Source organism: Schistocerca nitens, chromosome 6, assembly GCF_023898315.1.
Source record: "Schistocerca nitens isolate TAMUIC-IGC-003100 chromosome 6, iqSchNite1.1, whole genome shotgun sequence".
NCBI lineage: Eukaryota > Metazoa > Arthropoda > Insecta > Orthoptera > Acrididae > Schistocerca > Schistocerca nitens.
The window spans coordinates 136,195,903-136,220,786 of NC_064619.1; the positions used below are offsets into that span (position 1 = coordinate 136,195,903).

Below are 24,884 nucleotides of genomic sequence, written 5' to 3' on the forward strand. Positions count from 1 at the left end.
CCTTGATATACTGAAATGTTAATAATTATCACAATTTTGTTTCACTGCAGAGGCAGTATCGGGTTCAGTAATGTTACTGTTAGTAATAATTAAATTAGTTAACATTTAAAATATTTTTTCAGCGGACAATCACCACCTATATCTTAAAATTTTCTAAACCCCAGTATAATAAATCTTTATTGCCAGTGCCTATTGATTTCAATGCATTCAAATGAAATCTTAAACATTATTTTACTGATTTTTCAACAATTTAAACTATATTTACAATTACACGTTATGACCCCCCCCCCCCCCCCAACAATCATTGTGGTGACACACCGTGCTGTAGCGCAGCTTGAGGTCTAGGTTGGAATGGATGTTGACAACGTGGCTATGAGATGGCGAAGCCAATGTAAGTGAAAGAAGAAAATCTAGTTGTGGTAACAAATTGACTGGTAACGATGCCCAATTTTACATCTCAGCCACATTGACAAATGGAAGGATGGGGGGTTGCCCAATATGTAACTTTTACCAAAACTACATCAAATGATTTTTTCACATATGCTTGGAGAGTTGGTGCTTACACTGTTAACCACATGTACAGAACACCATAGGTTGTCCTACCACCACCACATACACACATCCCTGGCGTGACATGCAGCAACTTTGGTCTTGGTTGGTTGGTTTGGGGAAGGAGACCAGACAGCGTGGTCATCGGTCTCATCGGTTTAGGGAAGGATGGGGAAGGAAGTCGGCCGTGCCCTTTCAGAGGAACCATCCCGGCATTTGCCTGGAGTGATTTAGGGAAATCACGGAAAACCTAAATCAGGATGGCCGGACGCGGGATTGAACCGTCGTCCTCCCGAATGCGAGTCCAGTGTCTAACCACTGCGCCACCCCGCTCGGTAACTTTGGTCTATCTTGTACTTTCTCCACGAACATAACACTTCGCATACCCAGCAATTAAGCCAAATAATTGTACGAATTTAATTGTGGTCAACATGTCGGCTCTCTTTGTTGCATGCAGAGACCTACTCATGAACTTTGTTATCAGATCCGTAACTAATGGAAAACTAAATATAAGAACACCAGACAAACAACACACCTTACTAATAATTCCAAACTCTAAAACTAATCTACTATCCACAACTGACAACATCAAATAATTCAACAAACTGCAACAGCCTCTTCCAATATTCTTCTTGCAAACAGCATACTGAGTACAATAGTCACTAACAAATCAGAAATAAACATCCAACACTAGAGAGTGGCTCCACATAAACACGATCCACCTCAAAACCACGCATCGCCATGACATCACACAACTGATACATCAAGTGTCAATGCAGCTGGAGGTAGGGTGAACTGGGGTAAGTGTAACCACATTTTGGCATAGTTCAACTTTGACACCAAATTGCCAACTTGTTATTGAAGATATGATTTTGAAATTTCTCATGCTTAAAGTTTGACTTATTGACTTTTAAAGAATCTAAATTTTGTTTTTGAAAAAAGAAATTATATGATCAATTAATTGTTTTCAAAATTTTGTGTTGTGAGGTTACACTTGCCCCATGGTTCGGGGCAAGTGTAATCCCGCATTGTTGTACCCATACAGAGCATTGTAAAAGAGACTTGGGGTTGGGGTAAGTGACCTGATTACCCAATTTTTACTGAATTTGAGGATTTTTAAATTATTAAAATATCTTAAATTTTACTCAAGATATGAACTTTTTTGCACACGCCTCTTTGTATATTATGAAATACACAGATAATGTTAGCTAAACTAAAAAATTAGTGTTAGCCTAAACCATAAAACACTGAAACGGAATGCTTCATAGATGATTTATTTTTGTTTTAGGCCAGTAATTGATTAGTTTAAATTCTACAAAAGTAATATTTTTTCTTTAGTATCAAGAGAAAAGAAAAATTCACTTTATAAGTTCACTTTTTATTATTTTTCATGGTAATTGAACTAAAGTTGTTGGCAATTTGTGTTTAACGCTAAACTGCCCTAATTCAACTTATTATATTCACACTTAGGCCCTAACTATTACTTAGTCACAGAATGTTGTATGAATCAAATGTAACACCAAATGTCAGGTCTCCCCTGTGACTCAAAGTAGGCTCAGGCAGCACTGAAATGACATCAGAGGATGGAACTTCCATCTCATCTCTTCTATCAGGCCAGTAGAATGTGGTGCCATGCTTTGTCTTATTTTTGCATCTGAGGAAAATCACTTCTGGATCTCCTAAATCACTAATTTTGGTAACTTGGCCAATAAAATGAACTTTCTTACATTTTGTTACAAAGCTACCAGAACATAGTTTCCAACTGTAATTTTATCTTTGGCTTCAAAAAAGTTTGCCTCTTTTTCTTCTTCACAGTTTATCATTTCTTTCCTGAGATTGTCCAGTGTTGTTATGGTCCCATTTTCTTCATCACTACTTATTAAAGATAGGCCTCCTTCAGTTTCACTTTCTTCACTTGTTGATTCAACTTCCAGTCTTTTTTTCTTGTTACCCACATGAGCAATCGGGGATTTTTTCCACAACAATCCGAGATGCCATTTCGAATAAAGTAACAGCACTTTGGAAGATTTACTTTTCATTACCAAGCCCTTTTTTATGTCGATAATGCTTTTTAGTTTTGCTTTCTCCATATTATTCTTGTTTCCTTTAAAAGCTTTTTCTTTATAGATGGCATCTTGAAAAGTGATAACTTCAGCTCCTGATGCAATCCTTTTCTTCTTTGTTTTATCAGTGGGACTACACTGTCGGACTGTGTCATATTTTATAAAAGGAAATGTGGTTTAAAAATATAGTAGACTTAAATAAAAAATAAAATATGTCTCATACAAACTCAGTAAGCCTACAAATCCAGCACATCAGGTATTCTGGTATCCATATGTACAGGAAGGCCAGTTTAGTTGATCTAGTGTGATAGCAAAAACAAGGTTACGGCTTAAATAAATAAATCTGTTCCGGTAAGTTTGTTTGGGGCAAGTGTAGCCCCCCCTGGTTACACTTGCCCCAGCCTGTTTGTTACACTTGCCCCACATGGGAAAAAGTTGGGGTAAGTGTAACCATGCCTGGCATATCAAGAGCTTTATCAGTAGAGTAAAATGAATCTCATATTTGAAATTTTCATGAAAAGTTAGTTTGTAACCAAAAAATTGTGCAGTTATCTTTAAAACTGCAAAAATGACAGACCACCAAATTCTGAGCATGTCACTCACTCTCAGAGTGAAAATGTAGACGTCAATTCAAGTCCAAAAATTAACTACCAATTTATGTCAGATTTGACAACTTATGGTGAAATGTAACAAAGAAAGGAGTAAATTAATATGTGTGATAGGTCAGAGGTAAAAATACAGCTTCTTTAAGGCACCATAAGCCGTGGTTACACTAACCCCATGGTTACACTTACCCCACTGCAAACTTCGGCCGACCCATTCTCATTAAATGACAGTATAAGATACAAGATAAAACTAATTCAAGAACAGAATCTGACACTATATAGGTAGCACAGAACAAAACATAGGAACAGATACGTGTGTGTTATTAAAGTGAAACTTTCTTCACGTGTCGTTGCACCTTCTAACCCCCACGTGTGATGGCATCCAACAGCTAAATAACAACACGACACAACAACGGGAATGAAAATGCCAGTTCAATGAACTCTTAGCAATTTTAAGGAGTATGCTGGTTAAAACTATTTCATGCTGAGCATTTTGTTTAATCAGCTGAAAATGTAGCACACTGTTACGCAAGCAAATATAAAGAAACTAGTGTGGCAATATACATCCTTAGAAATGAAATTAAGCCTCAACATAATAAAATAAGCATTGAATCAAGTCAATCATTAAAATAAATAACTGCATGTAACTAAATCTCTTGTGTGTTAAAATAATCCCAAACGTTTTGGCACTACCATTTGATGCACAATAGAAACTTGTGATTCAAGTTGTTATGGCTCAATGTTTTAAGGGTTTTTTTTTTCGGAGCCTATACATTTCACTATCACAACCAATAATAATAATCTTCAAGAGTATTTTTTGATAAGATGTTCAGCAACCAAATCAATACGTTCCCAACTTTAAAATGTATTCACTCGTCCTTATCACTTTAGAGCTACGTGAAAAAAAAATCAAGTTACTTCATATGACTGTAGATAAAAAGCCTTAAACGAAGTCTAAAATTTCAACAAATTATTGCACAAGAAAAGATATCTTAATAAGAATTACCTCCACTTTTAATCGCTTCTTCAATGAAATCAGCGGCTTCCTCAAAGTATAAAGCAATATTTGTAACTGGTAAATCTTGGAGCTGAAGTCCCATATACTTTATGCCTGAATCTCTATAATAATCTCTGCTTGTATTTACCATTCCAAATCTGTTGCCTTCTGCAGTATTCAGAACATGGGTGACACCGATCTTTCTTAGATATTGCTTGTTTTTTGCGGCACCCCTAATGGAGGAACAAAATATTTCACACTTAAGGATCACAAGATAACATTCAGTAATTTGTAAGCGTTTAAATTTTATTCTCGAAAAGCAACTATAAATCAAGGTCTCACCCACAGAACAATAGGCCTATACCTAAACGCTCATTGCATAAATAGAAATATGTACACCTCTAGGCATGGTTCTTTATAACACAGCGCAACAAGCTCCATCTTCCAGACAAAATTTACAGCATCCCTCAAACATGCAGGGAAGTATTCTGTGAGCATTACCCAATGACAGTACTTACGCATCTCCTATGAGTATATTTGGGTAAACTTCGTCACAGTCGACACCTAGCATTATCCTGTCTTCCAAATCCACACGCCGACTTTCTGAACCAGGCAAAGGTCTGAAGACAGTTTTCGTCGAATGAATGACACTTAATAAAGCATGTTCAGTTGTCTCGTCTCCGTTATTGAAATAACCAATTGGGTGCTGAAAAAAATATCTTTTCATTCATAAACTGTTCAATAGCATTAAACAAAACTCAGGTATCGTTCACCACATACCTTATCACGCCAAGACATCATTTTGCAACACCAACGGCTAACTACGTTCAACAATACTACTGGATTCTTAAAACCTTCCCATCTTTGGACAGTTCCACCACCAACACCATTTGACTAGCCCGTGATGAAAAAAAATGTATCTATCAAGACTACATCCTAGCAAGGTCTTTGGTTATAAAGTTACACAACACGTCCATAGATACTGTTTGTATTGTGCATTCTTTCAAATTTTGTCGTCGGTGAGCAACACACATCAATTTCAATAACTGTGTTGCACTATTATGTATTGCGAAATGCTGCGAGACAGGATTGAATATATGCTTAATCCTCTGAATGAAGGACGAGATGAAAAAAAAGGGAATATCATGCACAACTTCTCGTTAGTTCCAACACTTGAAACATGGGCACCGATTCAGATTCTAGCAATTTGAAATGATTGTGTGATATTATTTTAAACAAATCAGACGTATTTCTCAAATTTATGTATGTATTATGAGAAATTTTATCCAGTTTTGTCATTTTAATTTGGTGTTGCCTGTGTGGTGCGAAAGCACTAAATGTCATTTTTGAATAAATAAATTTTAAAAAATCTTGATGTGAAGAATCATAATGTGAGACCACGGAAACGTCGGTTCAATTGAACTGGTGGCGATGAAGAGCACCACTTTTGCTTTATCCTAATATCTACAGTCAACTAAATAGAATTTGCTGGTGATGGAGGACCAACAAAAAAAACTTAAATCATGGGAAACATTGGCTTTTTTTCGCGTAAACGTGTTGAAGCCCAGCAATAAGAAAAATTAGGTAGTATGATTCTCTTACGTTCAGTAAGACATTTTTATTTGAGCATAAGGTTGTGAGCTATTTTGAATATCAGTTGTTTTTTCATTTTTGCATTTGGGCTTTACCTATGAAAATATTAATAAGCTTCAGATCAAACCTATGAAAATATTAATAAGCTTCAGAGAGTACATTGTGGAAATCGTACTTATAACCTTCTGCCCAAATAAGAGCGAATTATTCATTTGGAAGCTGTTTATATTATTATCCAAGGTGTCTTGTACTGATAACTCGTAATTCTGCGCGTAGTAGATTTCACCTTGGCGCAAACTGCAACAATGACTGTCGTGTAAGATGAAAGCCTTGCAACTGCACTCTGCAACAACAAATAAAATAATAATTCGCGTTTGCCCTTTAGCGTAGTTACTTGCTACGGGCGATCAAGAAACTCGACAGTTTTACAATAAACTTACGCTGTCGGTAAAACAAATACAAACTGACAACAAAAATTTAACTGTGCGTAACATTTTCTTTTTGACATGTAGTATTGTGTAGTGTCTCATTTGTTAACATGTCCCAATGTGATGAAGTAAATTTATTTAAAGCTGTGAATTTGTCAGGGAAGAGGCAGTTTTTAATAATTTCGACAGCTAGATAATATTTACAATTCACCGTTGATTCAAATGCAATTAGATCGTCTGTAATAATCAGTTGTAGTGTTGGGCGAATCAGTCGGCAACAGTACTGCCAAGACAATACAGAAATTAATACAAGCAATACTTTTCTTTTTTTAAGGAAAACGTACCAAGTGGGAATAATGTAAGAGGCCCGCAGTTGAGGTGTGGTTACGCTTAATACTACCAACAGAAGATAGAGTTCTGGGACTTGACGCTGACAAAACTTTTGTATTGTGACTGCGTTGCTATAGTAACACACTTGCATTGCAATGGTACTGAGCTTGTATCGACGTCTATATGTTTTTTCGACGTCTGCTCCACGAAACCCTTAAGTAAAACGATGATTCACAAATATAAGACCTTAACGCAGAGTAAAAGATATTGACATTTAAACTTCGTGAGGTTTATGTTCAACTATGTCTAGAATTTCCAGTGCCTTTTCTGAAAATGAAAATGTCCAGCTTGAAGATAGACCAACATCTAGAAGAGGAATGGTATCTAGACAGGTGGGTATGGAAACCGACTCCGTATATTTTGCAAGAAGAAGAGAATTTCTCATGTATCACGTTTGGATCATATATAATTCGTTATTTTGAAACTCATATTTCAATCATAGCATATCCACTAGCACAACGATTAATAATTTTAATTATATTCCATAATCAAGCACGAATTCGGGAACTGATAAATTAACAAAGTACAGGCAATCTTGAGGCTAAAGATACATAGACAATTGAAACTACCATTCACTGAATGCTTTCCCAGCCAAGAGTGTTCCCGTGACCTGACCTGAAAGTTTTATTTGGTGTGGGCGGCAAGTTAGTTAGTTTTGCTGTGAATGGCGTAGTAGTTTAGACATTTCATGACAGATGCCTGAGGGTGCACGTGCTGCAAAAGTCAAAAGCTATTGCAAGTTCTAGTTTTCTTCAAATCCGCCTGTTTCGTGAAGTAAGAAGTGATTTCAGTGCGTGAAGATTATTTTCTAGGAACCGGGGGTGGGGGGGAGGTAGGGGCGGAGGGGCAGGTTCCTTCCCCAGTAGTTTGATTCGTACACCCTGCTCTCAGTGCAGAAAACTGATTTGTAGGCAAACTGGCCGTGTTAGCTTCCCCTTGCTTTCCACATCCGTTTACCTTCTCAACTAGGATTCTCTACCATATTATCAAATTACCACCTCTGCATCTCCTGTACTATCCATATACTAGACTCCAATAATGCCATGTGATGTAGCTAGTGGGCTGACAAGCATTCTACCCCTTCTGCTTAAAGCCAAACACAAGCTATAGTTGCATGATAATGTATTGAATTGTAGGAGTTTTGCCAGAAAAGATATTCCTCATCCACAGTTTTCATCTCAGTATGGACCACCTCCAAAGTTTGTGTACTCATGCTCACTTAATGTTTTATGTCACAATTTAGTAACTAGGCCTACATTTCCTTTTCTTTTCTTGACAATTAATACATAATATTTCATGTAAAGTATTTAAGTTTGTACATATTTAGTGGTCTTTCATGTTGACAGTGGAGTTGACTAAAAATTAACTTTCATTTTATCATTATTTTTCTGGGTGTGTGTTTTGACAGAGCCCTGTGATGGAAGAAAATGCATCCAGATCTGTCATACCTCACAGACCTTCAACTGGACGCCCACCTTCGGCATCATTGTACAATGCACGTAGTGCAATGCCAGGCACAGCATCAAGGCTAGCTTCATCTGTTTATCAGCCAGCATCACGTCTGGGAACAGCAGTAAATTTAGCTGGAGCACAGGTTTGGGAAATCTGGAAGTTCTGTTTAATTCCTACCATCTGACCGTCATGTGTATGCGTTAAGTGTAATTACAATTCACAATGGAAGAGAATATTCGTATGTTCTGATGCAGTACAGGTTGACTGCAGTATTCATAATACCAAAAATGAAGGAAACGGCAGCATAGAAATAAAATTGACTGAAGAAAGAGTAAGGGACTTCTAGTTACAAAATTCACTACAGATAAATTTATTACTTATGAGACTTTTTTATATTTTGCAGTTTACACTACAAAGTAAGTGCTCGAGATTGCATCCAAAAATAAAAATAAAAAGAGAGACCACGGGGTGTGAAGTTACCGGTCTGGTTATTCTGTTTTTGTTCCTTGTTAACACTGAATTTTCAAAACTGCTAACTCTGAAATTGATTGATGCTGTAACCTAATAGCTCAGTGATGGATGCCACATTATTGATTTAAATTTGGGATAACTTCACATTTATGAGTGTCCAAAAACATACTGATGATGATCAGCTATTTTTATAGTTCAAGTAAACCAGGTTAGCAATACGTTGGATGAACTCTGAACAGTGGCTATTTCTTTAGTACACATTTGTCCTTTGTGTATATACAGACAATTGATACTTGAAAGAAAATTGGTAGTCACAAATAGTTCTGAGAGTGAGTCACTGGAGCTTCGCTAACACATTAACACAGAAGTTATGTGGGCAACTACAGCTGGACTGTTCAGTTAAGGTCATAAAATATTTACAACGATTGGCTGTAAAAGATGTGTACACAGTTTTAATCTGCCAGGAAGTTTCATATCAGCACACTCTCTGCTGCGAAATTTCTTTCTGGGAATATCCCCAAAGCTGTGGCTGAGCCATCTCCCTGCAGTATCCTTTCTTCAAGGGGTCCTAGTCTTGCAAGTTTTGCAGGAGAACTTCTGTGAAGGTTGGAAGGTAGGAGACGAGTTACTGGTGGAAGTAAGGCTGTGAGGCCAGGTCGTGAGTCATGCTTGCAGTTGCCCGTGAAAGGTGAAGGTCCCAATTTTGAGTCTTGGTCTGGCACACAGTTTCGATCTGCCAGATAGTTTCATATCAGTGCGCACTCTGCTGCAGAGTGAAAATTTCATTCTGGAAATGTCCCCTAGGTTGTGGCTAAGCCCTGTCTCCACAATATCCTTTCTTCCAGGAGTGCTAGTCTTGCAAGTTTCGCAGGAGAACTTCTGTGATGTGTGGAACGTAGGAGGTGAGGTAATGGTGGAAGTAAAGCTGTAAGGACAGGTATGAGTCATGCTTGGGTAGCTCAGTCAGTAGAGCACCCACCCGTGATTGGCAAAGTTCCCAAGTTTAAGTCTTGGTCCAGCACACAGTTTTTGGGAATGTGCTGCTTTGGCTAGAGATTTGCTTAAAGCATCCACCAAGCAATAACTACCATATGAAACCACTCCAAGAAGGGGATGCGTGCAATTCTGGGAATAAGATTTTAGAGTTTTTCAAACAATGGAAAATCCAGGATGGAATGTAACAACAGTATGAAAAGGAAATTTGCTACTCACCATATAGTGGAGATGCCGAGACGCAGATAGGCACCACAAAAAGACTGTCACAAATAAAGCTTTCAGCCATTAAGGCCTTCGTCAACAATAGATGACACACACACACACACACACACACACACACACACACACACACACACACATATGTAAATGCCGCTCACACACACGACTGCAGTCTCAGCCAGCTGAAGCCACACTATGTCATGTGTGTGAGTTGCGTTTGCTTGTGTTTGTGTGTGTGTGTGTGTGTGTGTGTGTGTGTGTGTGTGTGTGTGTGTGTGTGTGTGTGTCATCTATTGTTGACGAAGGCCTTAATGGCCGAAAGCTTTATTTACGGCAGTCTTTTTGTCGTGCCTGTCTGTGTCTCAGCATCTCCGCCATATGGCGAGTAGCAACTTACCTTTTCATAATATTTTACAGTTTTCTTATTCAGGCTACAATGTCAGGACAAGAAAGGCATGCATGTGTATATAAGTATTTTTGTTAGTCTGTTTGTTCCAATGATGGGCAGGGTATGAAAACTAGGTGACAGTTTCAGTTTTGTTTTTGTTTTTTGTTGTTTATTTTATTATTATTATTTACAAGTCATGTTCTGTAGGACCAAAATGAGGAGCAAATCTCCAAGGTCATGGAACGTGTCAGTACTCAGTAGTCCACTCTAATAGCCAACAAATATGACAATTTGTTACCTCTACTCCTTATGTTATTTCTATTCATTACATATTTTGTAATCACCATTCATAAATAAAACCAAACCATTTTCTTTTCTTCCTCAAATATCAGGGCTACTTCTCATGGTCTGAGAAACCTTGACGGAGTTTCGTGTCCTATGTGACTTGCTGATGGTCTGCAATAAGAAGATCTTGGTTGTCTAGTGACAGTGCTGAGGCAGCAGTTAGCTGCCAAGCCTGGCAGTTTCAGTTTTTTGGAACATTAATGCCGTATAGTACCCACAAAAATTTCAACCAGATTCTGCAGACGGTGCCATCACATCTTGAAATTAGTTTACATCATAGGTAGTAATGCAAACTTCTTGGTACAATGATATTTGCAAAATAAGAAACTTACCAGCTGCAAACAAAAACTACTGTTGCACACCTAGCAGACATGCAGAATAAAAATGCAGTTCAATCATGGATTTTCAGAATTTTCTAAAATTCCTTCCTGAGTGTAAAGTTAAGAAAAAGTGATGAAGTTTATGTACACTGGTGATGAAGTGATTGAAGTTAATCCATACCCTGGATCAGAACATAGGGTATCAGAAATAATCAGAAAGCAACAATTGTCCTGAAGCTTAGTTTAAATATTATCGAGTACTCATAGTAAGAGGTGGTGAATAAATTGAAGATGAGTCCTTTTATTACATAAGCTAAAATATCAAGAAGGAAATATCTTTGTACACTATTTTTTCTGTTTATTTTTCATGCCTTTCAGCACCTCCTTTTTTTTATTATATATATATATATATATATATATATATATATATATATATATATATATATATATATACCAAACAAAAGCGCTGGGCCGGCCGCGGTGGTCTCACGGTTCTAGGCGCGCAGTCCGGAACCGTGCGACTGCTACGGTCGCAGGTTCGAATCCTGCCTCGGGCATGGATGTGTGTGATGTCCTTAGGTTAGTTAGGTTTAAGTAGTTCTAAGTTCTAGGGGACTGATGACCACAGCAGTTGAGTCCCATAGTGCTCAGAGCCATTTGGACCAAAAGCGCTGGCAGGTCGATAGACACACAAACAAACACAAACATACACACAAAATTCTAGCTTTCGCAACAAACGGTTGCTTCGTCAGGAAAGAGGGAAGGAGAGGGAAAGATGAAAGGAAGTGGGTTTTAAGGGAGAGGGTAAGGAGTCATTCCAATCCCGGGAGCGGAAAGACTTACCTTAGGGGGAAAAAAAGGACGGGTATACACTCGCACATACACACATATCCATCCGCATATACACAGACACAAGCAGACATTTGTAAAGGCAAAGAGTTTGGGCAGCAAACTCTTTGCCTTTACAAATGTCTGCTTGTGTCTGTGTATATGCGGATGGATATGTGTGTATGTGCGAGTGTATACCCGTCCTTTTTTTCCCCCTAAGGTAAGTCTTTCCGCTCCCGGGATTGGAATGACTCCTTACCCTCTCCCTTAAAACCCACTTCCTTTCATCTTTCCCTCTCCTTCCCTCTTTCCTGACGAAGCAACCGTTTGTTGCGAAAGCTAGAATTTTGTGTGTATGTTTGTGTTTGTTTGTGTGTCTATCGACCTGCCAGCGCTTTTGTTTGGTAAGTCTCATCACTTTCTTTCTTTTTAGATATATTTTTCCACGTGGAATGTTTCCCTCTGTTATATATATATATATATATATATATATATATATATATATATATATATATATATATATATATATATATATCGCCTATTCATCCCATTTACCTTTTCTTTTGTATTTGCACCATGTGCCTCTGTGATATACAATGGAAAATCAGTGATGGAATAACCACATGGAGGAAGCTTTCTGCAGCAGACTGGCACATTTGAAAGTGAGAAAATTTATTCATAAGATACAGACAAACACAAATACATTCATTCATGCACTTCTCTCACACTCATAGCCACTGTCCTTTCTGCTGTGAGTCATGCTGTCAACTGAGATGAGAAGTAAGGGCACACCAGAGCTATGACTGTGGTGGGCTAGGGATAGCAGCGAAGGAATATGGGAATATGCTGTAGTATAGTACTGCCTGCGGAAGTTTGCAGGGATGTGGCAAGGACTGCTACCTGCAGCATAGGGATTGTGTGTTGGGTTGGGGGGGGGGGGGGGGAGGAGGTTGAAGAGAAGCGGAGAAGGGGAAAGGACTGTCCAGGCATGTGGGGGGGGGGGGGGGGATAGAAGGCATGTGTGAGGTTGGCTGGATTGTGACCAGGGAAAGGATGGGAGGGAGAGGAGAGAAGCAGAGAAGTGGAAAGAACTATATAGATGTTCTGGGCAGTCAAAAAGTATGTATGTGGGGCAGGTGGAGTACATGGACATTCAAAGCTTGAGGTTATGGAAACAAAGGGTATTTTGCAGGGAGAGTTCCCACCTGTGCAATTTAGAAAAGCTCCCGTTGGCAGGAAGAATCCAGATGGCTCATGCTGTAAAGTAGTCAAGCCAACCACACCGTGTTGCACAATATGCTCAGCAGTTGAACAGTCCAGCTCTCTCTTGGCCACAGCTTGATTTGGCTGTTCATGTGGACAGAGAGCTTGTTTATTGTCATACCCATGTATAATGCGGCACAGTGTAATCGCACCTTGTTACTTCCTTCTCATTCTGTCCATTAAGTTTCCTGACCAGGGGTTCAGTGCAACTTTTCCAAACTCTACCCCTTTTCCTAAACCCCTCCAGTGCTTTTCCCTCATTCCTCTTCCTTACCCCTCAACCCTTCTTCTAGAAGAAGGAGCCACTTGCTCTGAAAGCTTGCATACATAAAACCTTTTTTTAGATTAGATTAGATTAGATTTACTTTCATTCCGATTGATCCGTAGTGAGGAGGTCCTCCAGGATGTGGAACATGTCAGAAAAACAACAATACATGACAAATATTTACAATTAAAACAAATAAGCTAATGTACCATTCCACACGTCCCAAGTGGAATGATCGTCATTTTTTAATGAACACTAAGAGTAATTTTACAAATACTAATGCACTGAATTTAAAATAAAAAAGTTTATTTATTTATAAGGTAATACAACTACTGTAATACTTATTTACAATGAACACATTACTGCACTGAAATGGTGCAGAAGTTAGATTATACTAACACACACACACACACACACAAATTTTCAATGAACACATTACTGCACTGAAATTGTGCAGAAGTTATGTTGTACTTATATACAAATCAGTTGGTTTTACTAAGAAATTCATCAATGGAGTAGAAGGAGTTGGCCACCAATAAATCCTTTAGGCTTCTCTTAAACTGAATTTCATTGGTTGTTAAGATTTTTATGGCTGCTGGCAAGTTATTGAAAATGTGTGTTCCTGAATAATGCACACCTTTTTGTACAAGACTAAGTGACTTTAAATCCTTGTGAAGATTATTCTTATTTCTAGTATTGATTCCATGAATTGAGCTGTTGGTTTGAAAAAGTGATATATTTTTAATGACAAATTTCATTAAGGAATAAATATATTGGGAAGCAGTAGTTAGTATCCCTAGTTCCCTAAACAGGCTTCTGCAGGATGTTCTTGAGTTCACACCACATATAACTCTCACTGCACGTTTTTGTGCCCGGAAAACTTTAGCTTGGCTTGATGAATTACCCCAAAAAATAATCCCATATGACATTATGGAATGAAAGTAAGCATAGTATGCCAGCTTTTTCATTTTTATATCCCCTATGTCTGACAAAATTCGCATTGCAAACAGAGATTTGTTAAGACACTTCAGCAGTTCTGTGGTGTGCTCCTCCCAGTTGAATTTATTATCAAGCTGTAATCCCAAGAATTTAACACTGTCCACTTCTTCTATCTTCTTGTCATCGTATGTTAGACATATACTCTTGGGACACCCCTTACAAGTTCTGAACTGCATGTAGTGTGTTTTTTCAAAGTTTAGTGACAAAGAATTGGCTAGGAACCAGTGATTAATGTCCACAAATATTTTATTGGCTGATCTTTCTAAGACTACATTTGACTTGCTATTTATTGCAATGTTTGTATCATCGGCAAACAAAACAAACTTGGCATCTGGTAATGTTACTGATGAAAGGTCATTGATATACACAAGAAAAAGTAAGGGCCCCAAAATGGAACCTTGTGGGACCCCACATGTAATTAGTTCCCAGTTGGATGAGGCCTGATAGCTTGATACATGTCTCTTTCCTAATAACACCCTTTGTTTCCTGCCAGAGATATAAGATTTGAACAATTTTGCAGCATTTCCTGTTATACTATAATATTCTAGTTTACTTAAAAGGATATTGTGATTTACACAGTCAAATGCCTTTGACAGATCACAAAATATACCAGTTGCCTGCAATTTTTTGTCTAATGAATTAAGCACATTTTCACTGTAAGTGTAGATAGCCTTCTCAATATCAGAACCTTTTAGAAATCCAAACTGTGACTTTGACAGTATGTTATTTGAGGTAAGATGGTTATAAAGACGACTGTACATTACTTTTTCGAAAATTTTTGAGAATGCTGGCAACAGTGAAATTGGACGGAAATTTGATGCTATTTCTTTATCTCCCTTCTTAAACAGTGGCTTAACTTCAGCATATTTCAGCCATTCAGGAAATATTCCACTAATAAACGACTGGTTACACAGATAGCTTAATATGTTACTTAGCTCAGAATCACATTCTTTAATTAACTTTGTTGATATTTCATCATACCCACTAGATGTTTTTGATTTTAAAGATTTTATGATGGACATTATTTCTGTTGGGGTAGTGAGGGTCAAATTCATATTAAGGAAGTTACTTGAAATGTCTGGTCTAAGGTAATCCATAGCAGCATCTACCGAACCTGACAACCCCATCTTGTCAGTAACAGTTATAAAATGTTTGTTAAAAAGTTCTGCAACACTATACACATCTGTCACCAATGTATCATTTACTCTTAATGCTATTTGTTCCTCTTCATGCCTGGTTCTACCGGTCTCCTCCTTCACTATATCCCATATTGTCTTTATTTTGTTATCTGATATGACTATCTTTTCCTTGTAATACATTTGCTTTGACATCCGTATTACAGTCTTTAATATTTTGCAGTATTTCTTATAATGTGCTATAGCATCAACATTGGAAATGTTTCGGAGTGACAGATACAGTTTTCTTTTTGTTTTACAAGATACCCCTATTCCTCGAGTAATCCATGGCTTCTTTGTAGACTTTGCTCTAACCTTGGTAAGTTTTGGGGGAAAGCAGTGTTCGAATAAGGTAAGCACTTATATGTGTGTTTTTCTGCTGCCACTTTGTGAGTAGATTTTTTATCTATCCAATTACATTAAAATAAAGTTAGGTTGATTGTAGGTGCAGCAAATCTTACTGGCGGTTAAGTTTTGTAAATAAATTTTATTGTTCTTAATATGTGACATTGAGGTGGACATTGAAGTAAATGACATGTGGGCCAAGGAGAACCAGCTGAAGTGAATGGTGAGAAGGAGTTTGTGGAGCAATGTGGATAGCATGTCATCACATTTGGTCCAGATCATGCAGATGTCATCAATGAATCTGAACCAAGGAGAAGTTTAGAATTTTGAATGGTTAGGAAGGATCCCTCTAGATGGCCCATGAATGAGTTGGCGTATGATTATGCCATGCCCAAAGCTGTAATGCAGATTGGCTGGTAGGTGATGCCTTCAAAGCAGAAGTAATTGTGGGTGAGGTTGATTATGGTAACCAGGAAGGAGGTTATAACTTTGTAGTCAGTACGGCATTAAGGAAGGTCGTGTTCAGTGGCAATAAGACCATAGGGAGAATAGTGTTGAGGCATCAACAATTACAAGTTGGTTGCTGGGTACTAAAGGGGCAGGAACTGTGGAGGAAATCATTTTTGTCTTTTGTATAAGAAGGTAGAGTATGGGTAATTGGCTGAAGGCACTGATCCATGAAAGCATTGACTCTCTCTGTGAGGGTCCAGTGTCCATATACAATGTGACACCCTGGTTGGTTTGGTTTATGTAGTTTAGGAACCGGTAGAATGTAGGAGTGTCGATATTTGTTCTGTTGAGGAAGATAGATTGAGAGGAGGGCTTGTGGGATGGACCTGGAGATTTGAGGAGGGACTGGAGATCCTACTGGGTTTCTGAAATTGGTGTCACCATGGCATAGCTGTGGGTATAGGTTACTGACAGCTGGTGGAGTACCTTCCCAAGGTAATCCCTGCTGATCATAACCACAGTGGTGGAGCCTTTGTTGACAGGTAGGGTCATGTCAGAATCAGTTCTTAGGAGGGACATCACAATTTTTTCTGTAGATATGAAGTTGGTTTCCATGTTGAGGGATTTGGTGGCTGAATGAGCAAGGTTTGAGGTTAGGAAGTTATGGAAAGTTATCATCAGGGATAGTGGAATGAACCATGAACATCTAGAGTTGATTAATGTTCAGTGTTGGATTATTTTTCACAGTAAAATTCCTTACAATGATTGAAGGACACAGAGCAACACCAATTTGTGTACCCATCAATCAGCAGTGACTTAGCTGCCATGTGCTTTGCTGAAAAAATAAAACACTAGGAATACAGCAAGACTATTTGGTAAATTATTAAACAACAAACAGACATAAATAGTGATCCAAAAGAAACTGAAGCCAGCATAAAACAACTATGAAAGAAATGGTGACACCAAATTAAATGATTACTTCCTTACAGTGGCAGCAACCAATGCACCCATCAATAAACACCCTAATTCAGTTGCATAAAATTTACATGTGCAGACAACGCAAGCACCATCAGTAGATATTAGTTTCAAAAATACACCCCTAACAACATTATAAAATTCACGAACACACAAAAAACTAGTAATCCTGCTGGGTATGATGGTGTTTGTAGTAGAATATTAAAATCTTGTGCTGACTTGATAGGATTACCCTTACAATCCTTTTTGTAATCAGTGATGAAGGACATTTTTCTTACACGGTTAAATGTGCTGCAGTAACAGCCAAGTCTTTCTCACTCCTTCCTATCTTTCCAAAAATGTTTCTGTAAGTGGCTCATAATAGAATACTGACTCATTTAACTGAACATAACTTGTTAATTGCCTCTCAGTTCAGCTTTCATATAGAATTCTCTACAGAGAAAGCAATACTAGATCTCACAATTTAAATGAAAGCAAACCTACACAGGAAAAATTATCCTGTTGGTATATTTTGTGACCTTGCAAAACCTTGGATTATGTGAATCATAAAACTTTACTCAGCAGGCTAAAATGTTATGGTAGTAATGGCATTCCTTTTCATTGGACAGAGACCTACTTTCATAACAGAAAGTAGAGGGTCTCATCAGCAGACTGTGCTGCGGGCGTGAGACTAATTTCAGTTTTTGGGGGCATAACATGTAGTGTGCCACAAGGATCACTATTTGGCCCACTCTTTTTCTTAGCCCACATTAATGATCGTCCAGTATCTTTAAAGGGTGTTCCGTAAACCTTAATGTTTGCTGATGACACAAGCATACTAAACAAGGACCCAAACTCAGCATTAATAGACACACTTCAGATGGTAGCTAGAGATGTACAAGTGGTTTGCAGCTAACGGATTAAGACTTAGTCTCACAATGACACATATGCAGTTTTAGAGAAGCCATAATGACCTGTTAGCATCCTAAGTAGACTTTAATGATCATACACTAAATAAAACACTGTGTAAAATTCCTTTGGGGCCAGTCGTACTACAAGTTAAAATGATAAACTAATCAAATTGTTCAGTTCAGCATGTTATGGCCTTAAAAGCATGTATCATCATGCAGACATAAAAAAGAGCATTGGCTTATTTTGTATATTTTCAGTGCTCTTGTTGTATGAAAATTGTCTTCTGTAGCAGTGCACCTAAGGTACAGGAAGTGTTTATCAGAAGTGAGCAGTAAGAATATTGCCACGAGCTGCAGTGCACGCAATGTGACATAATGGTTAGTGTTGCTGACTGGCATGCTGTGTATCACCAGTGCAAACTCAACCACCCCCAGTTATTTGTTATCAGTTGTAGAAGATTCCTAAAATATCTTATGTTTAAAATGGTTGTCCATTCTGGAATAATTGATGTATGTATAAATACCAGCGTTCTGAAATATTTGAAGTTTGTATAAATAGCTGCACTCTCCATCCCGGAAATCAGTTCTGTTTTGGCTACAGCCAACTGGTGCTCATAGTAAATGTGCTTACAGGGGTAAGTGTTGTATTTCATTGATGACACTGCTTTAAGATATGGACTTGATTCTAGTTAAGACATGACATGTGTGCAAGTTAGATAATTCAGCATCTTGGAGAAGCCCTTTACTGATAATAAGAATCAGTTTTGACTGAACAATGATTTGCACTGTCACAATACAAGACACAAAAATAATTTCCTTGTTGACTTACCCGCCTCGTCTAGGGTTGAGAGTGGAGTTGTGTGTAGTTTGTAACGTTCTGACCCAGTTTTCACCTGGGTGCAGGGAGCAGATGAAGCAAGCTCCCTCTACCGAAATGCAACACATTGACAGTTGCAGTGAGTGACTGTGTGGGGAAAGCAAGCAGCACTTTCTTCACACAGTGCTGGGATTATACACATGTTTACTGCTTTGACACTGCATAATGGTCACTTCAAAATGGGTTGGTACACACAGACACTGTAGTTTTAGATCACCAGCCGGATTCAGGGATTGAAAAATTATGTTAGCTACATAGCAAGTAGCAATATTCATTCTAAAACCACATGACAAGTAAGCTCAAAAGACAATCACTACAAGCATTATTTAATACATTGTAATTCTGCCCCTCGACTTTATAACCGCCTGAATTTGGTTAAGGATGTGAGCCCACAAGGTTGTGCAGCTATGTCACATCCAGGTTAAGCCACTCACTGAGGGTCTGATTGTGCAATCACACCGAATTGTGGGTATGCTGTGTCAGCATTTTACCCACTGCTCCAACATATCCCACAAATTTTCTATGGGGTTCACTTCAGGTGATATTCTGAAGGTCAGTCAAGATGTAATAGGGTGTAAGAGTGTTCAGAAAACAAGTCACATGTTCTTCCAACTTTTCTGTTGTCATCTTTATGTGCCTGTGTGTCTGATGGCCTCTTGCGAGCTGACTAACTCTAAATGCTCATCGTATGCCCTTCCTATCGCAATGTTCTCTAACAGGTTTGGATGGACCTTCATTCACTGCCTGCAGCAATTCCTGTTGGGTTTGGAAGTGATTTTGATTCACGAGCTGTGAAGTTTGTCTCTGGTCCCTCTTAATGAGAATCTTTTTCCGAAGATAATTCTGATGTTGTTTTCTGTGGTCATGTGTGTTACACCCTTGCTTGTAGACAAGTTGAACAGGTCCCTGTGAAACATCAACAAATGCAGTAACTTCATAGACCATATGGCCTAAGGCACAGCCAAACATGATTATTACTTTTTGTCCCTCTGTTATGTCCTTCCATTTACCCATGTTTACATACAATACCCACTTGAAACATGAATGTCCCACTGATCACCATTGCCTTTTGTTCACGTAGAGGCATGGTGAGTGCGATCTGATCACAGTGCCAACTGTAAAGGTGTAATATTTCCTCTGTGGGTGCACATTGGGTTGACCAATTTCTTGTCTGATAAGCTTATTAATGTGCTGTAACTAGAACCCAGCATTTGCAGAATATGATAAACATTGTCTTTGAAAAATGTTGTTGTAGTCAAATAAATATTAAGATCCCAATATCATATGAAAAACAGCTGTATTGTGTAATGATGGAGGCAACAGCATTTTCCAAGTAGCAGCTTCCTTTACAATTGAGCTGTCATAAGTATAAATAGAATTAAGCAGTACAATAATATGAAAAGGATAGATTGCTACTCACCACATAGAAGGGGCACTGAGTTGCAGAAAGGTACAGAAAAAAAGAATGCTGCAAAATTTTCAGCTTTTGGGGAAAGTCTTCCTTCAGAATTAGACAACACACACATATTAGCACAACAACAACAACAACAACAACTCATACATACATGGCCATGGGCTGTGGGTACTGAGGCCAGACTGTTACTGCATCTGATATGAGCGTCTATCTACTCGGAGTGGGTAGTGGGGTAAGGATGAGGCATGGGGCACGGGGAGGGGAAATCAGAGGACAGGTGAGAGAAGATACTAGTGTTGCCTGTGGCATCATGCAGGGACTTGGTAAGGTGAGTGTAGGACTGCTCTACAAGCATCATTAGGAGGCTGTGCTTGGGGAGAAAGGCCAAGGGTGGGGGGGAGGGTGTGGACAGAAATAGAGGAGAGGAAAGGACTATGTATTTGTGTTGATGAGATTGATAGAAGGTGTGTGTAGTACTGGAGTGGGAGCAGGGAAGAGGACAGGCAGGCGGAGTGAGGGGCTTGCGAAGGTTGAGGTCAAGGGGTTACAGGAATGTAAGATATGAAACTTCCTGGCAGATTAAAACTGTGTGCCCGACCGAGACTCGAACTCGGGACCCGAGTTCGAGTCTCGGTCGGGCACACAGTTTTAATCTGCCAGGAAGTTTCATATCAGCGCACACTCCGCTGCAGAGTGAAAATCTCATTCTGGAATGTAAGATATGTTTGAAGAAGAGTTTCCCACTGGCACAATTGAGAAGAGTTGGTGTTGTTGGAAAGAATCCAGAAGGTAATGGCTGTGAAGCAGTCACTAAAGTGAAGTGCATCATGTTGGGCAGCATGTTCAATAACATTGAGGTCCAGATGGCTCTTGACCACAGTTTGGTGATAGTCACTCATGTGGACAGACATCTTGTTAATTGTCATGCCCATGTAAAATGAAGCAAAGTAGTTACTTGTAAGTTAGTAGAGCACATGGTTGCTTTCACAGGTGGCACTGCCTTTGATCAGGTAGGAGGTGCCAGGACTGGAGTATGTATTAGTGGGAGCATGTGTGGGATAGACCTTGCATCTGGGATATGAATTGTGCGGTGAGGGGTTGGGACAGACACGGATATTGCATAGGTTGGGTGGGCAGCAGAGAATACCACTGTGGGAGTGGAGAGGATAGTGTGGAGAATATTTCTCATTTCAGGACATAGTCAAAACTTAGTGGAGAATATGATTCATTTGCTCTGGTCCTGCATGGGGTAATTGAGGATTGTAAGTGAGGAATGGTATGTGACTGAAGAGACAAGGCATGAGAAATTTATTTCTGGACAAGTTTGGGAGGGTAATTTCAGTCTGTGAAGCCAGCAGTGAGATCCTCGGCATATCTGGAGAGGGACTGCTCATCACTACAGATGTAACAACCACAGGGTGCTTCTTGATGTGGAATGGGTGGCAGTTGCAGAAGTGGAAATTTTGTTGGTGGTTGGTAGGTTTGATGTGGGCGGAGGTACTGATTTTGCCATCCTTAAGGTGGGGGTCAACATTTAGGAAGGCACCTTTTTGGGCTGAGAAGGACCAGCTGAAGCAGATGGGATAGAATGTGTCGAGGTTCTGGAAGAATGCGGAAAGGATGTCCTCACCCTCAGTCCAAACAATGAATAAGCCGTCAATGAATCTGCACCAAGTGAGTGGTTTGGGGTTCTGGATGGTTAGATAGTTAACATAGTATGGTGCCACGTGGATGTTCATTTTTGTACCACAGATTTGTTTGCACTTGTTACCTTCAAGTTGGTTAAAGAATATTTTTATGTTTGAGTTTGGACTTCTGTACAGGCAGATGATGATTGTTTTTATTGAGGTTAGTTCTACAGCAGAGATTTCAAAATCGCCTTCTTTTCCTAAATTTTCGAGAGATTTTAGGCAGCAATAGCTGATACTGTCTTTCACAAATATACATGTTCCTCCATGTGCGGATATTTTTCTAGAGAAACGAGATGTCATAACATAACCCTGTATACTTGTGATTGCTAACATCTCATCAGTTAGCCAATGTTCACTAAAACACGTTACAGATACTTCTTTTAATTGATCTGACAGTCATACCTCTAGCTCATTAATTTTGTTTCGCAATGACTGCACATTTTGATGGACAATTATAAACTTGCGGTTTCTGCTTGGCATATCTGATACATCACTTACCTTTATTTGTCTCTGCCTTCCTTTCATTTTAATCTGAAGAACACTTCTGGGATTAACTATGGAGGTGCTGTCTTCATCTGTGGTCAGTAAAAATCCTCACTTCTTGATGGTGGTTGTCTTGCTCTAGCAGGCGGAGTCCCCTTGCTGTTGTTGGAAGGATTTACAGGAAGATGATAGATTGTTCTATTCCTTAGAAGTCTTTCTGTAATTATTTCACTAACATGATCACAAATAAACCTTTTCTCTTCATAGTTCAAATGCATTCCATGCTTCGTGTGCAGATTTCGATGCAGTTTGCTTCTATCCAGTACATTGCACCTAGCATATTGAGAACACAGTTTCCTTATTTTAATGTTTGTTTTCCGAATGTCTTTGTTTACACATGAACTATAAATTAGATCGTGCCTATGTGGTGTTGTGGCAACTACTGTGTTTCTACATTTGTTAGCTTGTAGAAAATTCTGCAGCATTTTCACACAAACCTCTGCTTCACTTTTTGCCACCCATTATACAGACAATAGAGTCATTTTCCTACAGTAATTGCGTCTGAGAGTTGTCTACAACATTTTTACATTCCGCTCCTGATTTCATTACACTAGTCACTGCTATGTTGTGATTTTTTCTCATGGAGCATGCTGGATAGATTTGTGCCGTGACTGCCTGTTAGTAATGGTACATTACACTTTTTCCTTGATGATCTGTGCTTGTTGCTTACATTTTTTGCAAAAACACTATTCATTTTCAGTTCACTGATTTTTACGAGTTCACAATCATTTGGAGAGTCATTATCACAGTCACTTGTTGTGTATGTTGACAGTATTTTCTGCCAAGTTGAGATGCTCATCAAAGGTTATATCAAAATTCTTCACTGTTTTCTGATATGGTGTTAGAATATTGTCAAGAAGAATAAGAGGCAATTCTTCAGAGAATCCTGAACTTTATAATTTCTGAGGGGATACGAAGATTATTTGAGACTTTTTTTTATTTATTTTAAGCCCCAGGTTTTACTACTACAGACAGATCATAATTCATTTAGACAATCCCAGTACTGATATCTTCAGATGTAACACTTAGGTAAAGCTGGAGGTCACAACATAGAAACCAGTGAGATATCATTGACACACAAGGAAAACAACAGTGAGCCCAGAGCTGACCCCTGCAGTACTACTCAGAGGCCATGCATCCTGGATGACTTCTCATTTCCACAGACGACACATTGCTGCCAGTTTTTCAAGCAGCTTTTAGATCATTTCAGCAAACTATATGAAAATTTTAGCTGTCACATTTTTCTCACCAGTATGCCCAAGCTGATGGTTTATAATGTTTTGCTGAAGTCTAATAGTGTAAATATTGTGGCTTTGTTGTCCATGGCATATTCCAAGTCATCAATTACCTTGAAACTTCCTGGCAGATTAAAACTGTGTGCCAGACCGAGACTTGAACTCGGGACCTTTGCCTTTCGCGGGCAAGTGCTCTACCACACTTGCCCACGAAAGGCAAAGGTCCCAAGTTCGAGTGTCGGTCCGGCACACAGTTTTAATCTGCCAGGAAGTTTCATAACAGTGCACACTCCGCTGTAGAGTGAAAATTTCATTCTATCAATTACCTTAATTAACAATGTGCATGTGCAGTGTTGTTTACAAAAAACAGGCTGATATTTGTCATATAAGTTGAATTTCTGCAAGTGTTCAGCAATGTAGTTGTGAGCAGTATATTCCAGGTCTTTGTATAAATTGGGTGGGATGCTAAATGGTTGCTAATCACAATATGATTGTGGGCTGTGTTTCTTAGAAATTGATCATACTGTGCTTCTTTTCCATGGAATGGGATATGTTCCATTCAAAAGAGAGAAATTAAATACGTCTGTTAACCCTTTAACTGCTCTTGACGTGTTAACGTGCGCACCTTTGTACCTGTCCCTGTGTGTTCTGAACCTGTTTATGTGCACCACCAGTCCTTCTACCTGGTACTCTGAATGTGTCTACACATAGACGTGTTCAGAGTACCAGGTAGAAGGACTGGTGGTGCGCATAAACTGGTTCAGAGCACACAGGGACAGGTACAAAGGCGTGCGTGTTAACATGTCCAGAGCAATTAAAGGGTTAAGACAGGTACTAAGTTACCTGCAACATTCTTGATCATGGTTACACAGACACTCAAGTTACTTACTCCTTTGTGTTTATTGTAACAAATTTTAGGTGGAGAGTACCAGGTTTAATTATCTAGTCGGAGGGTTCTTCTGGGAGATAGTTCTTTGCAATAGGAGGTTGACTGTTGCTGAGAAAACTACTTCAGTTCATCAGCTGAGACTTGAAAGTTTGCGACAGACTTTGAAGTTGTGATTTTGCATTTACAACAACCAAACTATGTACAACTGTACACAAAGGAATGAGCATGC

The 24,884-nt window shown here is 38.8% G+C and overlaps 2 protein-coding genes across 6 annotated transcripts in view; one reads left to right on the forward strand and one right to left on the reverse strand.

The window, feature by feature from the left end:
* LOC126262939 (dual specificity protein phosphatase 3) overlaps window positions 1–5,162 on the reverse strand; it is a 39,495-nt gene extending 34,333 nt beyond the window's left edge. The window contains exons 1-3 of the mRNA XM_049959874.1: window positions 4,995–5,162; window positions 4,733–4,920; window positions 4,224–4,447 (exon numbers count right to left, since the gene is read on the reverse strand). Coding sequence (XP_049815831.1) covers window positions 4,224–4,447; window positions 4,733–4,920; window positions 4,995–5,015 — 433 coding nt within the window. The 5' untranslated portion in view covers window positions 5,016–5,162. The remainder of the gene's footprint in view (window positions 1–4,223; window positions 4,448–4,732; window positions 4,921–4,994) is intronic.
* Window positions 5,163–6,590: 1,428 nt separating this feature from the next.
* The window catches only part of LOC126263701 (intraflagellar transport protein 74 homolog), a 204,397-nt gene continuing 186,103 nt past the window's right edge, over window positions 6,591–24,884 (forward strand). For 4 of the 5 annotated variants that reach the window (XM_049960839.1, XM_049960841.1, XM_049960838.1 and 1 more), the window contains exons 1-2: window positions 6,593–6,957; window positions 8,034–8,219. In XM_049960839.1, coding sequence (XP_049816796.1) covers window positions 6,868–6,957; window positions 8,034–8,219 — 276 coding nt within the window. In that variant the 5' untranslated portion in view covers window positions 6,593–6,867. Of the gene's footprint in view, window positions 6,958–8,033; window positions 8,220–24,884 lie in introns of all 5 variants that reach the window. The other variant, XM_049960842.1, reaches the window with a different exon arrangement.